The sequence below is a fragment of the Bos indicus x Bos taurus genome, chromosome 12, assembly GCF_003369695.1.
Source record: "Bos indicus x Bos taurus breed Angus x Brahman F1 hybrid chromosome 12, Bos_hybrid_MaternalHap_v2.0, whole genome shotgun sequence".
NCBI classification, from domain to species: Eukaryota; Metazoa; Chordata; class Mammalia; order Artiodactyla; family Bovidae; genus Bos; species Bos indicus x Bos taurus.
In genome coordinates, this window is record NC_040087.1 from 13,900,669 (window position 1) to 13,920,733 (window position 20,065).

A 20,065-nucleotide genomic window follows, 5' to 3' on the forward strand; every position below is an offset into this window, starting at 1 on the left:
GGAGTAGTAACTGGCAACCTATTCTAGTATTCTTGTTTGGAAAATTTCCTGGTCAGAGGAGCCTGGTGGACTACTGTCCATGGGGCCACAATGAATTGGACATGACTGATCACACAATCAGAGAAGGCAATGGCGCCCCACTATAATGAATGTATGTAACACACTCAGCACAGTATCCGACATATATCTTAAGTAAATAATTATCTCCAGTACTATTGTGAAGTGTATTCTAAAACTACAACCAGAATATGTGAAAAACAGTAACAAGATGGATTAGCAATGGCATTCCTGTCCAGTGCCAGCCAGGGTAAGCCTCATACAGGTTTAAAATCACCAACCTCTTCTATACTTAGGAGAAACTGATGAGATGAAGGGGGAGATATTTTTCTATCTTGAAAGGTGAAAAGAAAGAGTTCTTTCCTCTACCAGGGAATGAATGCAATGAATGAATGCTGAGTTGGCAGAATTAAAGACATTACCAGTTTTTGGAAAAAGCATATCTGATTTTACCTGTCCATTCCTGTACAGAAGAAATCACACAATTATGCATGATTAATAAAAGGAATGTAATGTTTCTGCTTAACATTTGAACATATGGATTTTTCTTTTTAGGTGACATCTTTTAAAAAAAATCTTAGTTGATTTTTTATAGAACTTGTGAATCTTTCCAAATCATACTAAAGTCATGATAGACTTTGCCAGCCAAAAGAAGTAAAATATTATCATAACAGTAAGGCATGTATATAAGGAAGCTTCCACAAGGGAGTGTGCAAAATCACTAAATATCTTTCTAAAGATTGGTTAAATATTGATACAGAGTACTTGTATACTAGTTATAAGTGTTTTTAAAAAACAAAATTTTAAAAGATTGCAATCTGATAAAAACAACAAAGTTAAATCACTTCCTAAGTCAGGAAACTCAAATCTATCCAGAAATATCTTATTAAGCTAAAGAAGTCCTGAGAGAAATACTCAACAGTGTCATAATCACCTCTGAGAATATATGATTCTTTCCTGTTTATTCACATTACTTCCTTTCTTCAAACCTCACTTCTGATCTGCCTCCTCCACGAAGTCTTCCCTGATACTGAGTCCATTCACTCATGCCATTACTCTGTCTTTTCTGCCCCCAGATATATGCCAATGAATCCAAGCTCTTTAGCTTTTTTGTATGGGTTTCATGGTTACAGATGTTATTCTTAGTGTTACCTATGTTGAAAATGCATACCGTCTACATTTACACTTTCAGTGAGTTCTCTCAATTGATTATAAAGATAAACAACTAAATAGTGCTTTAGTTTTTTGCCCCACTGTTCTAAATGTTTTAGATTTCTAAAAAATGAACATTATATACTGCTGATTCTGTGCTATGTGTGGGAACTCTATAAATATTCGATTTATAAATATTAACTTATTTAGCCCTATGAGGTAGATACTACTAGGTCTTGGAGTAAGGGCTAATCTTGAACCAAGGTTGAGCAACTGCTAGTTTACTAGGTAAATTCTTTCCAACCTGAGACTCAGATTCCTTATCGATAATAGTAGCAGCCTCATTAGATTACTGTGAGGATGAAGTGAAATAATGAATGTATTTAGCAAATTTCTGCCACTCAACTATTTCTATTCCTATTACTGAATTTACAGTATTTTATACTGTATTTCCTTATTATACTATAAGCTCCAGGAAAGTAAATACAGTGTCTTATTCATTTTCATATTCTCTACAAAGTATTTGATGAAGAAACCAAAAAAAAAATAGAAAATTAGATTTTTACAGTAAAAATAAAGTAATTGGTACTTTTGGATCTCTACTCCTGAAGCAGCATACACTGAAGAACTATTGGGTGATGTTTCTTTAAACAAGCTATTCATGAAAGAATATCTAGTTTAAAATTGAGAAAGTAATTGTTTTTTTTCCAGATCTCCCTAAAATGGACAAAAAATAAAAATGAAAATAAACTACTGCCATCTACTGATAATTCCTTAAAATTGCATAAATCAATGAAAACAAGAGTTTAGAGATTAGACAATATCAGTTATTCTTTCATTCAAGCCACATATGGGTACATATATATATATACAAAACATTGTGGGAAATATAAATATGAATTAAGTGACTCTGATTTTAAAAATAAAAACCTTATAATATCTACAGTATTTGATAATAGACAAGTATTACATGTAAAAAATCATTTAGGAAAAACACTTTCAACTAAATAACTAGCTTTACAGAAAACAATGCAATGGAAATACTATAATAAACCACCATGTCCTATATTAACTACTGTTGTTTAGTCGTTAAGTCATGTCTGACTCTTTAAAACCCCATGGACTACAGCACACCAGGCTTCCCTGTCCTTCTCTATCTCCCAGAGTTTGCTCAAATTCACATCCATTGAGTCGATGATGCCATCTTACCATCTCATCCTCTTCTGCCCTCTTCTCCTTTTGCCTTCAAATATTAACTACAGCCAATATTTATTAATTACCTGTAAGTATTTCCACATAGTGGGGTCATTCCTGGTGGCTCAGTGGTAAAGAATCCACTGGCCAATGCAGGAGACATGGGTTTGATTCCTGGGTTGGGAAGATCCTCTGGAGGAGGAAACGGCAACCTGCTCCAGTCTTCTTGCCTGGGAAATTCCATGGATAGAGGAGCCTGGCAGGCTACAGTCCATGGGGTTGCAAAGAGCCAGACATGACTTAGTGACTAAGCAACAACTTTCACATAGATTATCTATTTTATCCTTCAGAGCAGTCCTACAGTCTAGACATTATTTTTACCTATATTTTGAAAATAAGGAAACTAAAATTTGGAGAAATTAGGAAATTTGCCTAATTTCATCCAAGTAGGAAGCATGAAATTTGAATTAGGATCCAAATTAACATTAGGTATTCAGTATGTACTTAGGCATTGTAATAAACAACATTTGTGCACCATCTCATTTGAATTCAAGAGGCAAGTGCCTATAATTGGCCCTTGGGAGGAGATTTTTAAAAGGCCATGTTTCCAGCTTTTGGAAATTCATCATCTAGTACCTCCCTCTAAGTTAATGAACAAAATAAAGCAAGGCTGTCAAATCCTTCCCCCCACCCTCCCAACCCCAGAGTTTTGAGAGCTTCCGGCTTAAAAGAATTAAGAGGCAGCCATCCATGTGCATCCATGTCACATAAACATCATTTTTCATCCAGAATGGAAAATACTGCTATGTGGACTTGCCAGGTAGTTTTAGTTAAGTTTATAATTTCCTCCCACCTCTTTTAGAGCAAATATTTTATGAGAAAACAAGGAGAGAAAAATTGTGTAGATAATTTTCAAATGGCTATGAAATTGCCTTTGGTTTTGTTTTCCAAGTGGGAGAGGAAGTTTAATACCTCAAGTTGATTTCGACTGGGAAAGCTAGAAAACTAACCTGGGGAAAGATAAAAGTTTTCCAGGAAACTGAGACCTAAAAAAAAAAAATGAAATCAGTTCTGGATGGCTCAGTTCCAACAAAAAACTAAAGAGGCATCATGGAAAAAATATAACATACTGCACATATTAGTAAGTATCAATAATACACAATTCAGGTAAAAAAGACTATTTCTACCACAGGTTTTCAAGAGAAGCTAGAACATCAGAGTCATCCCAAAAGAATAAATTAATTGAATCATTAAAATTAAAAAAATTATTATAATATCATACTTATTATATGGCAGAGTCTTAGAATCTACTGAAACTAGGGATTATTCTCTTCTGTGGCTAGGCGATGAGATTAAAGTTTCAGGTTGCTGAAAACAGAAAGTAACCAGAGGATTGGTACTGTTCCTTAAGTTCCTTTCAGAGAGAATGTAGAGAATATTTATATATTATTCATTGTTTATAGCTTTCAGTCGAAGGTGGGATTTCTCTGAGCGAGTTTGGTGTAGGAAGCAGGGCACAGAAAGCCATGCTCTGTGATAACCTGGAGGAAGGAACAGGGTGGAGAGGGAGGTGGGAGGGGGCTTCAGCATGGAGAGGTCCTATGATGGATTCATACTGATGTATGGCAAAAACCATCAAAATACTGTAAAGCAATTATCCTCCAATTAAAATACATAAATAAATATTTTTAAAAAAGATTTCTGCCTCCATAATTACAAGAGAACACATTTTGTTGTTTTAAGCCATCCAGTTTGGTCATTTGTTATGGAAACTAATAAGTTTTTCACAAGGAAGTTTGCATGTTTTATGTCCATTTCTGGAAGGACTCATAAACTCTAGTGTAAATGGTTTAAAGACAACTGTTACCAGTTTTAAAATTATCAAGATAAGGATTTACATGGTGATGTAACAACTCCTGGTGATTTTCCCAATGGTTCCCCTTAACAGCCAGGCACTATCTCTGTCCCCCAAAGACTTTTTAAGTCTCTATGGGTGAAGTAGATGCAAAGTCAAATAATGAAAATGTAGAGGTACAGTGTGTGTTTTCTAAGTCTACCCACACTTAACCTCTCACCAATTAACTCATTCTATTTCCTTTTAAATCATAAGCTGCAAATCTCCACATCATGCTCAATGTGCATGCTGAATGCTGAAGGGTTAGAAAGCCATTCTCCAATGAGTCTGCCCACTCCTGCTGCTACCAGTGAAAACTGTACATCTGACAATGTCACTTGTTTGTTCTCAAACCTGTTTATGCCAGTTGAACCTGTCACTGTGCTTTCACAATTTAATTAAGTCTTAAGTAAACCAATGTAATAGTGTGGGAAAAAAAGTTTGTTCTTTAAAAGCTACATTTACATTTTTCAAGACCCAATTAAGGTGAGTTGCTTGAATGAGTGAGATAACTATAAAAAGATTATAAAGAAGCAATTTGCACTCCCATAGCTTCACAAGTGTCTCTTGCGTGCATGATAAGTCGCTTCAGTTGTGTCCAACTCCTTGCGATCCCATGGACTGTAGCCCGCCAGACTCCTCTGTCCATGGGATTCTCCAGGCAAGAATACTGGAGTGGGTTGCCATTCCTTTCACCAGGGCATCTTCCTGGCCCAAGGATTCATAGAACCTATGTCTCTCCTGTATTGGCAGGTAGGTTCTCTACCGCTAGCACCACTCAGGAAGCCTCATTTTCCTCTTAAAAGAATGAAATTTTGAGAAAGCTTAGCTGATGGTTGGGAAGTGTACTTTACGGTAGCAATATGATGCAGAACTCTAATCTGGAGGCCATGTACAGGCTGTGGCAAAAGGCTGTGCCCTCAACAGACTGGCAAACAAGCATGTAGCTGTTTCAGGTTAAAAAAAGAAACTTTAAGGTATTATGGTATATTTTTTATACTTTTTCATGACTGGTTTAACTTTCCTTTGAAACAGTTTTATTTAGATATAATTTATATACTACCGTGTTCATATTTATGAAGTATACAATTTAATCTTTAATTGACTTTTTCAATGTATTGCTTGGTTATGGATCCAGACTGCATCTATGAATGAGCTTCTCCTGTACAAACAAAATGCTCAAAGTAGTTGATTGTGCTTGGTGAGGGGATGGGGCTTCAAGGAAGGTTATATTTGAGCTTGGAGGGTCTTGAACAAGTAGCTGTTTTTAAAAAAAGTATATATAGAGAACAGTGTTCTAAGTAGAAGAAATAGTTTATGTAAAAAATGAAATCAAAAAAATAAATAAATAAAGGATGAAATCATATGGTGTTCCAAGAAACAACCTTTAGTTTGAGTGGTTTGGTAATAGGGAAGTCATTTTTTCAAATCTAATTATGCATCTGAATCATCTGTAGAGATTAAAACAAAACAAAAAGCAAAGCAAAACAGGCTGAGACTTGACTCCTTGAGTTTCAGATTCAAATGTGTATCTGGAGGTGGTAGAGGGGGGTGGTCCCTGCATTTCTGCTTTTTAAAGTTCTACTTGTAGTTCTGATGGGCCACCAGGATTGAGAACCACTGGAGTGGAGGAATGGGGATGAGATGAGTGTCAGATCAGGCCATAGTCCTGGACCGGATGGTGAAAGGAAATGGTTTGTAAATACAGTATAATGACAAACTTTCTCTTCCCTGACGGCTTCTCTATTTTGAAATATTTCTTTTTAACTTGTTTACTGTTGCATGACAGGACATAAATGCCCACCATCGTCTATAAAACCAGACATAAATGTTTTAACCCAGCTTTGTAACTAAAGACCTCCATTTTGTTTACAGTGATATTCAACATAAAACAAGCTTGGGGCAGAGGGGATCCGCTGCTACACCTACCACTCAGTGCTCTTAATGTCCAGAAAAATAATGAAAATACAGTTTTCAGAAAAAAAAAAATCTGCCAGATACTGAAGAGTGGGTTAACTGGTGGGTGGATTGGGGACCATATTCTCTACTCAAACAGAATAGCAGCAGTCTCAGTTCCCAGTGCTCTTCTAAACTCCCAGATTGCTGAGATTCTTTCAGGGAAACATTCTTCAGAACTTCTCATGTGAGCAACTGTCAGAAAAAAGGGACCCCTCCTTCCATCATAACCAGTGCCACAGGAAGCACCTTGTCTCCTGCGCTTTGACAGTTGGAGATAGTTTCCCTTTGGCCATAGCATCTACCGTCTACATAGGTAGGAGCTGTTCAGTATTTTAAAATAAACAAATGTTACGCTCTTTGAGGGGAGAAAGGGGTGCTAATTTACATTTTTATCACAACTCTTAAGGTCAGTGCCTTCTAATTTTCTATGCTTGGCCCATATTTTTATAAGGACATCGGTTTATCCACACACGTGAAGGAGCTATGAAGTCTAGTCAGAAAGTTAGCCGGGATCAGCAAAAAAGGCAAAGGAGGGTTCCGCCAACTTGTTTCTGGAAACAAAGCCAAACAGTAAAGATGAAAGAAAAAAAATCTGCCTCAGGAGGCGCAGTAAGTGAACTTGGACGAGACACAGTGCCAAGTGCTAACATAAGGAGGTTCTTGGGCCAGGGCTCTGAGGATGAAACTGGGGGTCCCGAGCGCGCAGAGCGCGGCCTCAGGAGAGGGCGTCCTCGCCCGGGGAGGAAGGCGGCCGCGCCCCCTCCGCCGTGCGCCCCGTCAGGAGGCCGGCCCGCTGCCTCACGGCCCGCCCGCCCCTCACCCGCCCCGCCTCCCGCCCGCGGACCTGCCTATAGCTCCCCTCGGCCCGGCCGCTGCTCGGTTCCCGTTCCTCCTCCAGGAGCCGCGCGGCGGGTGCGGGCTGGCGGCCGCCGAACCCGGAACTGCTGACGGTTCCCGGCGCTCCAGCGCGTCCGCCCCCCGGGTCGCTCCCGCTCCCCGTCCCCCGGCCCCCCGGCCCGGCCTCCGCAGCCGTCGGGTGGAAGCGGGGCGGGTGCGCCGTCCGCAGTCGAACTGGTGCAGCGGCTGAGGCGGGACGGGCGCCGCCCTCACAGCGGCGGGCACCCGGCTGAAGACTGCGGGGGCGCACGCTCGCGGCCTCTGGGTCTCATTCAGGCTCAGGACCGGGGCCGGCAGACGCCTCAGAGCTCGAGCTCGCCGCCGAGCGTGCAACCGAAAGTGACGGAGGACGGCCTCGAGTGTGCGCCCGACCGTCAGAAAGGCCCGCAGGGGCTGCAGGAGTCGGGGCGAGGGCCCGGCATGTGGGCAGCGGCCGACCCACGGGGCCGAGCGTCTACCGGGCGGTGGCCGAGGCGTCTGTCGTGCGGCTTTACTCGGTGCGGAGGGCGGGGGTTAGGAGGGGCAGAGGCTGACACCGGAGGGGTCACCAGAGACAGAGCGGCAGCCCGGAGGGGCCGGCAGGGGCTGGGGTGAGAAACCGTGTGCGTGTAGTCGGGGAGTGAGGAGAGCCGGGCTGGGGCGGGGGCAGGGGTGAGGAGAGCCGGGCGGGGTGGGGGGTGCGCACGTGATCCAAATGGCAGTTGCTTGCGTGACCGTTGGACTTAGGAAGGGACCGAGTGCCAAGTGCTAATGTAACGAGGTGCTGCCATACCCGTGAATGCTGGAGGCAAACCTCTCGGTCATCTCTGCTCTTAACCTTCAAAACGGATTTTTTTTTTTTTAATTGAAGTACAGTTAATTTACAATATTAATTTTGGGTTCAACATGGTGAGTCAACGTTTTTATAAATTATACGCCATTTAAGGTTATTCGCAAATACTGGCTGTATTCTTTGTGGGGTACAATATACCCGTGTAGCTTATTTATTTTATAAATAGTAGTTTGTATCTTAATCCCCTTACCCCTATCTTGCCCCTCTCTGCCTTCCCTCAACCTGCTGGTAACCGCTCATACCTGTGAGTCTGTTTGGGGGGGGGGCGGGGGGTGGGCAGAAATACAATTTTTCTGAAAAAAAAAAAAAAAACTTTTTTAATTTTAAATGCAACTCCATTTAATTTTATTGAACTTAAGGCCAAGGTATTAAGACATGGCATCTGGCCCTATCACTTAATGGGAAATAGATGGGGAAACAGTGGAAACAGTGTCAGACTTTATTTTGGGGGGCTCCAAAATCACTGCAGATGGTGATTGCAGCCATGAAATTAAAAGACGCTTACTCCTTGGAAGGAAAATTATGACCAACCTAGATAGCATGTTAAGAAGCAGAGACATATCTTTGCCAACAAAGGTCCATCTAGTCAAGGCTATGGTTTTTCCAGTGGTCTTGTATGGATGTGAAAGCTGGAGTGTGAAGAAATCTGAGCGCCGAAGACTTGATGCTTTTGAACTGTGGTGTTGGAGAAGACTCTTGAGAGTCCCTTGGACTGCAAGGAGGTCCAACCAAACCAGTCCTTCCTAAAGGAGATCAGTCCTGGGTGTTCATTGGAAGGACTGATGCTAAAGCTGAAACTCCAGTACTTTGGCCACCTCATGCAAAGACTTGACTCATTGGAAAAGACCCTGATGCTGGGAGGGATTGGGGGCAGGAGGAGAAGGGGATGACGGAGGATGAAATGGCTGGATAGCATCACCAACTCAATGCACATGAGTTTGGGTGAACTCCGGGATTTGGTGATGGAAAGGGAGGGCTGGCATGCTGCAATTCATGGGGTTGCAAAGAGTCAGACATGACTGAGTAACTGAACTGAAGGCCCAGGTATCTCTTAGGAAGGGATGTGACCTAACAAGCCTATCATGTCAGGATTAATGATATATCAATGATACATTGACACCCTGTAATTAAAAAACAGGACTTCCTCCAAGTCAATAAGTAATTCCTCGCTTAAAATTTATTATCTGAAAACAAAACAAAACCTGTTGTTCTACTGGAAAGAGGTAAAGTACACTCACAAAATGAATTAAGAGCTGGTTTTGCTTTCATTGTCATGGTTTTCTTCTGATAAACAGTGGATTAGCTTTTCTGGGAGGAGTACAGGCTCGCTATTCTGGTTACATTTTTAAATCAATGCAATTCTTCTTTTTACCCATCCACAAGTTTCCGTTGTAACTATAACTATATTGATATAATTTTGCATTCTTACTTATGCTAATTTTTCTTTACAGGTGAATTTTGGGGGACACACAAACTTCATTCAAGAACTTTGTACAGAATTGAAGGATGGCAGAAGCAGTGTTGATTGATCTCTTTGGTTTGAAACTGAACTCTCAGAAAAACTGTCATCAGACATTATTAAAGATATTGAATGCAGTCCGATATCACCATGGTGCCAAGGCCAAGTTCTTTTGCATAATGTGTTGTAGTAACATCAGCTGTGACCATGATAACTGTGAATTAGAAACAGGCAATGGATTATCAGCTCTCTTGAGAGAATTTGAGATTGTTAGCAATCCCAGCATGGCTGCCTCTTTGTATACAATTAAACAAAAAGTTGATGAAAGGAATTTGAGTTGCATTAAGGTAATTGTGCCTGTGCACCGGAAGACATTAATGAAGGCTTTCATTGATCAACTCTTTACTGATGTTTACAATTTTGAGTTTGAAGATCTACAGATGACTTTGAAGGGAGGTCTTTTGAAACAGTCTACTGAAGTAAACATAATCACATCTCAAGAACTAGAAGCAATCCAGAATGAAATAGAAACATATTTGAGAAGTTTGCCGGCACTGAAGGGAGAATTAACCATTATCACATCTCCTTTGATCCCAGGTATGTTAAACACTATCAGTTGTTTTACTTGAATATGAAAAGCGAGTCTTTCTTTACAGGTTGTTCATCGCTTTTAACCTTGCTTCTTTTGTAGACTGGTGTGAGATTATGTGTTCCTTAGCATCAGTTACAACATGGGAGTGTCATGGACAGCCTTATAGAGTCACGAGTGTGAAGGGATAGTCCCTTCAAAGCCACTCTAAATAAATTTGCTTTATGCAAATTCAGCTTTAAGACAAGTCCCCCAGCCTTGGTTTTAGGTGAGATTTATGACCCTAAGCATTTCCTACTTAGAAATTCTGAAACCTTAACTCCGTAGTGCCTTCACAGAAGAGTGAAATTTAAAACAGTCAATCTCACTTATTAGTAAAAGGATATTTACTGTGAGCTATATGCTATTGGGATAACAAAAACTAATGGGGAAAAGATACCCTTTGAAGAGCAGTAATCCCATGGAGAAGGTAAAACAAACTCAAAACATTGTGTCATAAGAACAGATGAAGCTATAAAGAGCTGTAGAAATTAGAAACTGGATAAACTAATGCAGGGTGAGGTTATTAGGGAAAGTCTTAATGAGAGACTGGGTTTTTGTAAGGCTTTATAGTCTTTTGTACAGCCTGGTTTTAATCTTCATTGTTTATCCTCAACAGATACTTTCATACATGGATTTACTACAAGAACAGGTGGGATATCTTACATACCAACTCTTAGCTCATTCAATCTCTTCAGTAGTTCCAAACGGAGAGATCCCAAGGCTGTTGTTCAAGAAAATCTGCGTAGGTTGGGGAAGGCTGCAGGATTTAATGTGAATAAATTTTACCAAATAAAGGTACAATTTTGTTTCATATTTTGGAAGATTTAAAGTATATTCTTGACTCTGACAATGACTATATGGACTTTAAATAAGCTATTTAATGTTTACATCTAATGTTTTATCTAAAACTTAGGATAATGTTTGTGATTATTTTTCTTAGAGATACATATCATATTCTAAAGATCAATTCTGTGATATAATACACACACACACACACACACACACATCTGGAACTCCTTACATCTAAAAGTATAGTTGTTTTTTACTCACTAAGTTGTGTCCGATTCTTGTGACCCCATGGACTGTAGCCCACTGGCTCCTCTGTCTATGGGATTTCCCAGGCAAGAATACTGGAGTGGGTTGCCATTTCCTTCTCCAGGGTATCTTCCCGACCCAGGGATCAAACCTGAGTCTCCTACATTGGTAGGTGAGTTTTTTTTGTTTGTTTTTTAACCACTGAACCATGAGGAAAGCCCCAGAGTATAGTACCACTGCCTTTTTGATTTAGAGGTAAGTTTCCTGAATGGTGGGAGAGAAAAGCCATTGTTTTCTATATCAACACTAGGAGGAACTAGGGTAAAACTGATAATTGTTTCTTACAGGATTCTAGATTTCTCTGACTCCAGGAAAAGTAAAGATATTATTGACTTGGAAATTTAATTTCTTTCAGTCAATTAGTACTTCGTGGAAGGTACTGCTATTAGGTTTAGACCCTAATGCTGGCAAAGATTGAGGGCAGGAGGAGAAGAGGGTGACAGAGGATGAGATGGTTGGATGACATCATCAACTCAATGGACATGAGTTTGGGCAAATTCCACAAGATAATGAAGGACAGAGAAGACTGGTGTGCTGCCGTCAATTAAATCAAAGAGAGTCGGACACAACTGAGTGACTAAACAACTACTGCAGTTAGAGATTTACCGATCTCTAGTGAGGGCTGTTCGTGATGGATGGACTATTTTGAATTTTTTTAATTTATTTTTAATTGGGGGAGATCTCTTCAGGAAAATTAGAGATACCAAGGGAAAATTTCATGCAAAGATGGGTTCAATAAATGACAGAAATGGTATGGACCTAACAGAAGCAGAAGATATTAAGAGATGGCAAGAATACACAGAAGAACTGTACAAAAAAGATCTTCAAGACCCAGATAATCGTGATGGTGTGATCACTCACCTAGAGCCAGACATCCTGGAATGTGAAGTCAAGTGGACCTTAGAAAGCATCACTACGAACAAAGCTAGTGGAGGTGGTGGAATTCCAGTTGAGCTATTTAAAATCCTGAAAGATGATGCTGTGAAAGTGCTGCACTCAATATGCCAGCAAATTTGGAAAACTCAGCAATGGCCACAGGACTGGAAAACATCAGTTTTCATTCCAGTCCCAAAGAAAGGCAGTGCCAAAGAATGCTCAAACAACTGCACAATTGCACTCATCTCACACGCTAGTAAAGTAATGCTCAAAATTCTCCAAGCCAGGCTTCAGCAATACGTGAACTGTGAACTTCCAGATGTTCAAGCTGATTTTAGAAAAGGCAGAGGAACCAGAGACCAAATTGCCAACATCTGCTGGATCATCAAAAAAGCAAGAGAGTTCCAGAAAACATCTATATCTGCTTTATTGACTATGCCAAACCCTTTGACTGTGTGGATCACAAGAAACTGTGGAAAATTCTGAAAGAGATGGGCATACCAGACCACCTGACCTGCCTCTTGAGAAACCTATATGCAGATCAGGAAGCAACAGTTAGAACTGGACATGGAACAACAGACTGGTTCCAAATAGGAAAAGGAGTACATCAAGGCTGTATATTGTCACCCTCCTTATTTAACTTCTATGCAGAGTACATCATGAGAAATGCTGGGCTGGAAGAAGTACAAGCTGGAATCAAGATTGCTGGGAGAAATATCAATAACCTCAGATATGCAGATGACAACATCCTTAAGGCAGAAAGTGAAGAGGAACTGAAGGGCCTCTTGATGAAAGTGAAAGAGGAGAGTGAAAAAGTTGGCTTAAAGCTCAAGATTCAGAAAACTAGGATCATGGCATCTGGTCCCATCACTTCATGGGAAATAGATGGGGAAATGGTGGAAACAGTGTCAGACTTTATTTTGGGGGGTTCCAAAATCACTGCAGATGGTGATTGCAGCCATGAAATTAAAAGACGCTTACTCCTTGGGAGGAAAGTTATGACCAGCCTAGATAGCGTATTAAGAAGCAGAGACATTACTTTGCCAACAAAGGTCCGTCTAGTCAAGACTATGGTTTTTCCAGTGGTCATGTATGGATGTGAGAGTTGGACTGTGAAGAAGGCTGAGTGCCGAAGAATTGATGCTTTTGAACTGTGGTGTTGGAGAAGACTCTTGAGAGTCCCTTGGACTGCAAGGAGATCCAGCCAGTCCATCCTAAAGGAGACCAGTCCTGGGTGTTCATTGGAAGGACTCATGCTGAGGCTTAAACTCCAATACTTTGGCCACTTCATGTGAAGAGTTGATTCATTGGAAAAGTCAGCTGATGCTGGGAGGGATTGGGGGCAGGAGGAGAAGGGGATGACAGAGGATGAGATGGCTGGATGGCATCACCAACTCGATGCACATGAGTTTGGGTGAATTCCGGGTGTTGGTGATGAACAGGGAGGCCTGGCGTGCTGTGATTCATGGAGTCGCAAAGAGTCGGACACGACTGAGCGACTGAACTGAACTGAACTGAACTGAATTGCTTTACAATGTTGTGTTAGTTTCTGCCGTACCACAATGTGAATCAGCCACAAGTATGTATATATCTCCTCCCTTTTGAACCTCCCATTGGCTATCTGTTTTACATATGGAAGTGTATATATGTCAATACTACTCTCAACTGATCCCACCCTCTCTTCCCTGCCCTCCTGCTGTGACCACAAGTCTGTTCACTACACTTGTGAACACTTGTGAATACTACACTTGTATGCGTGTCTATTCCTGCACTACAAATAGGTTCATCAGTACTATTTTGATTTTTTTTAAATGTTGAAGTCTGTTTTCCTTTGAGGAAAATACATAGAGATTATCATATCATAGAGTTAAATAAATTTGTTATTATATATATATGGACCTGATGTATTTAAGGAATGCTAGTAACCTTAAACTGGTTATATAATTTTGTACAAAATACATACTTTCAGAAAAGCTTATGGTATGAGAAATTCTATTTTAAAAACATTTTTATTTCACATCTTTGGTATTAGACTGATCATGCCAATGATGTCTGGATTATGGGAAGGAAGGAGCCTGAATCTTATGATGGAATCACCACAAATCAAAGAGGAGTCACAATAGCAGCTCTTGGTGCTGACTGTATTCCGATAGTTTTTGCAGATCCTGTCAAAAAAGCATGTGGGGTTGCTCACTCTGGTAAGTGTACTTAGTTAAGCACCTAGGATTTTTACCAATTTGGGGGGAAAGTTATAATTTTTCTCTGATGGACATTGTTTTTGTTCATTCTGTAAGTAATGGTCTGACTCTCTGTGACCTCATGGGCTGCAGCACTCCAGGCTTCCCTGTCCTTCACCATCTCCCAGAGCTTGCTCAAACTCATGGCCATTAAATCGACGATGCCATTCAACCATCTCATCCTCTGTCATTCCCTTCTCTTCCTGCCCTCAGTCTTTCCCAGCATTTAAATAGTTAATTACTACCCATGGTGATAAGTAAAGATAGAAGAGGGCTAGTAGACTCTTAGGTCAGGAGCAAATACAAGGAGTACTTACGTCAAATTATGTGACTCAGAGTATAATCCCTAAAGAAAGCAGTTACCTAGGCTGATTCCTGGGAGATTTGTAGGATTTGGCTAGGTACCAATGTTTCTCAGCAGGAGTGTTATTAACATTTGGGGCAAGATAGTCTTACATTGCAGACTTAAGTTTGCTTGGCTTTCAAAATTCTTAATGCCAGTTGTACTTGTTGTAATAACCAAAAAGAAAAGCCTTTATGCTTTTCAAAACATTCCCAGGGGAGTTGTACTGAGTTGTATTGTCTCTGGTTTGAGAAGTCTACCCTTGAAGTCTAGGTAATAGGGAATAGGAAGGTTAGACATGTCATAGAAGGTGTTTTTGAAATGCAGCAGCAAGTGTAAAGGTAAAAAACAAGATATGTTTGGAAAATTGCATGTAGTTTAATATGTTATAGTTGATTAGCTTTAACTATTCTCTGAAAATAAGAACAAAGAATTTTTAGGTGCTATGTTTGTTAAGGTTTTGGAATTTTGTTTGTTGGAAGTTTTTTAAAAATACTATTTAGATTATCCAGTGGTAATGAGTCTATGTAAAATGAGGAGTGCTTGTAAATCTATGGCTACTTTGTTTGCATTTTAGACTATAGACAAATAAAGTGGTTTTTTGTTTGTTTTGATCTAACTAAAGTAATGGAATTGAATGACTAGAAGTCAGGTTTACTATTTAACATTGTCAAAAGTTATTTAAAATATGAGTCTTAGTTCCTGGATATAAAACGTGAATATTATTTGTTACTTCCTGGGTTTTGAAACATTAAATTTAAAATTATGAAAGATAAATGAAACAGTCTTGAAAAGGAACAAAGTTAGATGTCTCATACTTCTTAATTTCAAAACTTATTATAAAGCTACAGTAATCAAAACAGTATGTATAGTACTGGCATAAAGACAATAGAGCAATGGAATGGAATAGACATTCCAGAAACAAACCCTTGCAATAGGGTCAGATGATTTTTGACAAGGTACCTAGACTATACAATGGGGAAAGGACAATTTCTTTAACAAATGGTACTGGGGAAACTGGATAGGCATATGCAAAAGAACAACATTGGACCCTTACGTCATATATAAAAACTAACTCAAAGTGGATCAAAGATCTAAATGTAAGAGCTAAAACTCTAAAAATGAAAGATTAAGTGTAAATCCTTGTGATCTTGGATTAGGCAATGGTTTCTTAGATATGATACCAAAAGCACAAGCAACAGAAGTAAAAATAGATAAGTTGGATTTTATCAAAAACAAATTTCTGTGCATCAAAGAACACAATCAACAAAGTAAAAAGTCAGCCCAACAGATTGAGAGTAAATATTTGCAGTTCATACATCTAATAAGGAGTTAATATTCAAAATACAAAAAGAATACCTACAGTTCAACAACAACAAAAACTAAAAGATTTGATTGAAAAATGGGTAAAGGACGTTAGTAGATCTTTCTCCAAAGATGATATACAAATGGTCAGTAAAAATGTGAAAAGACGCCCAACATCACTAATTTGGAAAAAGCAAATAAAAACCACAGGATATCACCTCACATCCGTTAGAATGGCTGATATTTTTTTAAAAATGAAAATAAGTTTTGTTGAAGAGAAATGGAAACCATGATGCACTATTGGTGGGAGTATAAAATGATGCAGCTGCCATGAAAAACTGTGATGATTCCTCAAAAAGTTTTAAATAGAATTCATATTATCCAACAGTTCCACTTCTGAACATATATCCAAAGAATTTAAAGCAGGATGTCAATAGGATATTTAAACACCTATGCTCAAAACATAAATTATTCACAATAACTAAGAGGTGAAAGGACCCTTAGGAAAAATACATAAACTGACCCTGCTCATTTTTAACTTAGATATAAATTAAGATGAATTTTGTTATGTTAGGACTTTGCTTAGCTCTCTTTCTTCCTATTTACTAGGTTGGAGAGGTACCATGTTAGGTGTTGCTATGGCTACAGTGAACGCTATGAGAGCAGAATATGGCTGCAGTTTGGAAGACATTATTGTTGTATTGGGGCCTTCAGTCGGACCGTGCTGTTTTACTCTTCCAAGGGAATCAGCAAAGGCATTTCATAATCTTGATCCCGGATGTGTACGGCTGTTGGACTCACCAAATCCCTATGTTGACATCCGTAAAGCCACTAGGTATGTTTGATTTCAGGCTACCCTGTTGGTTTAGTGGTAAAGAACTCGCCTACCAATGCAGGAGATGTGGGTTTGATCGCTGGGTTGGGAAGATTCCCTGGAGAAGGAAATGGTAACCCACTCCAGTTTTTTTGCCTGGGAAACATCATGGACAGAGGAACCTGGCAGGCTGTAGTCCATGGGATCACAAAAGAGTCAGACAGGACTTAGCGATTAAACAACAATAACGACTGATTTCAGTCCAGAATTGTAATGGTGAAATCTACCATTTCCTGTTGTGTCCCTGTTCTGTAACTGAATGACAACTTGCATTATTCCAAGCAGATCTTTTCCAGAGTTCTTTTACACTAATATCAATGCTTTTTCCATGCTGCTTTGTCTGTTGGTAAAGTTTCTGTTTTTCGAAAAATCTTTATCCTAAGGATTCTTCTAGAACAGGGAGGAATTCTACCACAGAATATTCAGGACCAGAACCAGGATCTCAACCTCTGTACATCTTGTCATCCTGACAAGTATTTTTCCCATGTCCGCGATGGCCCTAACTTTGGTACACAGATTGGCTTCATCTCAGTTAGAGAATGAGGTACAGTAGCTTCTCTCTCCCTTCTCCTCCCTGCTTCCACCTTTCCCTCCCCTCATTTTGAAAAATAATTGTACTTAACTTCACTCCTTTATTCCTGTAGGAAGAATTAATTTTCTACTTTTTAGTGAAACAATAATGGTAGAACAGTTCATTTTCAGTGATGTACTCTAATATAAAAGGAAAGTATAAGTATATATAAGAGTATAAAAGTAAAACAATTTTTCATTAAATCCTTTTTGTATGCCATTTAACTCTCCTATATGCTCAACATCTTCTATTTTTATCATAACATCTTTATAATTTTTTAAATTCTTTTGAGTTTTAAGAAGAAATCCTTGCTTAAAAACCTAAATTCTAGAGTAATAATACATACACAGACCAGCCTAGTTTTAAAACCAAACTTCCAACTGGTTATCTGTAGCAGGAGTTGGTCAATTTTTTTAAAGATCTAGATAGTACACATTTTAGGTGTTGTGGGACACATCGTCTCTGTTCAGCTATACAAGTCTGCTTTTGTAGAGCAAAAGCAGACAGAAGCAGAAATGAATGAATATGTCTGTACTTCAGTAAAATTCTGTTGACAAAAAAACAGGTGAGGGGCCAGATTTGGTCCACAGGGTATAGTTTGCTGACACTTGAGCTACAATCATAGAACAGGATTGAGTGTAATTTCATTAAATTAGTATTTCTTAGAGATGGATTTTTTTGGTTATACAAAATTTTGTGACAGTGATATGGCACTAACTCTTTAGCATATATCTGATTTTCTTTAAGGTTATTTTAACTGAATATTGTTTTTAGTCTTTACAATGTCTTTAACTCTTTAATATACAAAAGACTTTAATAAATTTAGTGATTCCTTTAATAGCACTACTAACGGTCTCATATTTGATTTCTATGTATTTTTACAGATACTTGACTGGATTTTTGCATAACTATTTCCTGCTTCCTTCCAAACCAACTGTAAGAAAGAAATGTAGCTGTTTAATATACTTAAAACCAAAAGGATTACAATGAATAATTCAACTTTCATATATACTTTCATTATTATCCAAAGCCAAATGATTTATTGATTTTAACAATAACTGACACAAAATCAATATGATACAGTTTGTATGTTATACAGATAAGAATTATTCTTAAAGTTTGTCCTCTGTATTTGTTACATACATCAGGAATAAGTCTATTCAGTTTAGTATTTATTGGGTAGCCTCTATTTGTCAAGCATTCCGTGAATCATAGATGAAATCAAGATGAGTAATACTTTTTCCCTTTGAGTCTAATGTAGTGAAAGAGATAAACACTTCTAACACTTAAGTTTAATTTTAACAGCAGAAGAGTACAGGAGAAGGAGGATTAATTCTATCTGGAACACAGACTGGAGAAGGTATTGCAGAGAAAATGACTTGTCACATGGATCTGAAAGACATACAGACTTTTGACAAAAAAAGAACAACCATAACAGGTTAAGGGAATACCATAAACTAGGGCATGAAACTGAAAGTGTTCTAGAAAGAGGAGGGTGTGGGTAGGAGTTACTGGAAAAACAGGTTAGAAACAAATTAGGGTCTTGACTGCTATGTCAAAGAATTTTGGAGTTTATTTTCCAGGCAAAGAGTAGGTATAGAAAGTAGGAGAGTGTTTTTATGTCCTTGGCATTATATTAACATGATGGATTTGTGAGAGACTAAAGCAGAGAGATTAGTTAAGAGACAATCAGAATACTTTAAAAAATAATGAAGCCCGAATGCAGTGGAAATTAAAATTGAGAGTAAATGAAATAGTATGACATTTCAGAGACGGAATCTGCAGATCCTATTCCTAGAGCATGGAGGTGAGAGGTGAGGACCAGTGGGGAAATCCCTGATAACTCCCCAGTCTCTGCTTGATGACTATCTGGAGGGGCAGCCAAGATGGGGAAGAGGTTTGGGACACGGGAGGAATAATGAATTTGACACATAGACTGAAGGGCTTCCAGATGGAAATATGTGATCAACAATTAGATATAGAGACCTGGAACCTGGGAAGGAGCCATGAATAAAGAGAGATTTGGGAGTTGGCTGTGCAGAGATAGTGCCTGGGTCTACTAGAATAGGCTGAGTCATCTTCACAGAAACACAGAGTGAGAAAAAAGGAGGTCCAAGGATGAAACCTTACACACCTGCATTTGAAGAGCCAGAAACTGAACCAGTAAAAAAGATTAATCTAGAAAAAAATATATATATACAGTCATTTTGGGGAGAGAAGCCAGCATAAATATGAGAAGTACTCAAAAAGAAATCTTCAGGGAGTTCCTGGTGGCATAGTGGTTAGGATTTGGTGTTTCCACCACGGAGGCCTGAATTTGATCCCTGGCCAGGGGTGGGAGGGATCATCCTGCATGCCGCTGGTTGCAGCCAAAACACAAAAATAAATAAGAAGCTAGTAGATTACTGTGTTGAGGCTGTTCTATGGGTCATTGTGGTGATGGATTTCAGTGCTTTGAGGAAGAGGATGCACCAGTGTCAACACTACTTTGCTAGTATTTATTGAAGTAAGTGAAGTTGCTCAGGTGTGTCTGACTTTTCGACCCCATGGACTGTAGCCCAGCAGGCTCCTCTGCCCATGAGATTTTCCAGGCAAGAATACTGGAGTGAGTTGCCATTTCCTTCTCCAGGAGATCTTCCCGACCCAGGGATTGAACCCGGGTCTCCCGCACTGTAGGCAGATGCTTTAC

General features: G+C 39.3%; 1 protein-coding gene across 3 annotated transcripts; it reads left to right on the forward strand.

Annotated features, from left to right (window-relative positions):
- Positions 1–7,135: 7,135 nt before the first annotated feature.
- On the forward strand, positions 7,136–19,778 carry LACC1 (laccase domain containing 1). Of its 3 annotated transcripts, none has more exons than XM_027557167.1 (7): positions 7,136–7,650; positions 9,437–10,041; positions 10,692–10,870; positions 14,079–14,244; positions 16,541–16,766; positions 17,189–17,349; positions 18,261–19,778. In XM_027557167.1, exons 2-6 carry the CDS (start codon positions 9,492–9,494, stop codon positions 17,346–17,348), a joined length of 1,281 nt encoding a protein of 426 aa, XP_027412968.1. In that variant the 5' UTR covers positions 7,136–7,650; positions 9,437–9,491; the 3' UTR covers position 17,349; positions 18,261–19,778. The 3 variants fall into 3 exon arrangements, with proteins under 3 accessions (XP_027412968.1, XP_027412970.1, XP_027412969.1); XM_027557169.1 differs by lacking the exon at positions 7,136–7,650 and adding an exon at positions 7,661–7,743; XM_027557168.1 differs by lacking the exon at positions 7,136–7,650 and having other exon boundaries at positions 8,958–10,041.
- Positions 19,779–20,065: the final 287 nt, after the last annotated feature.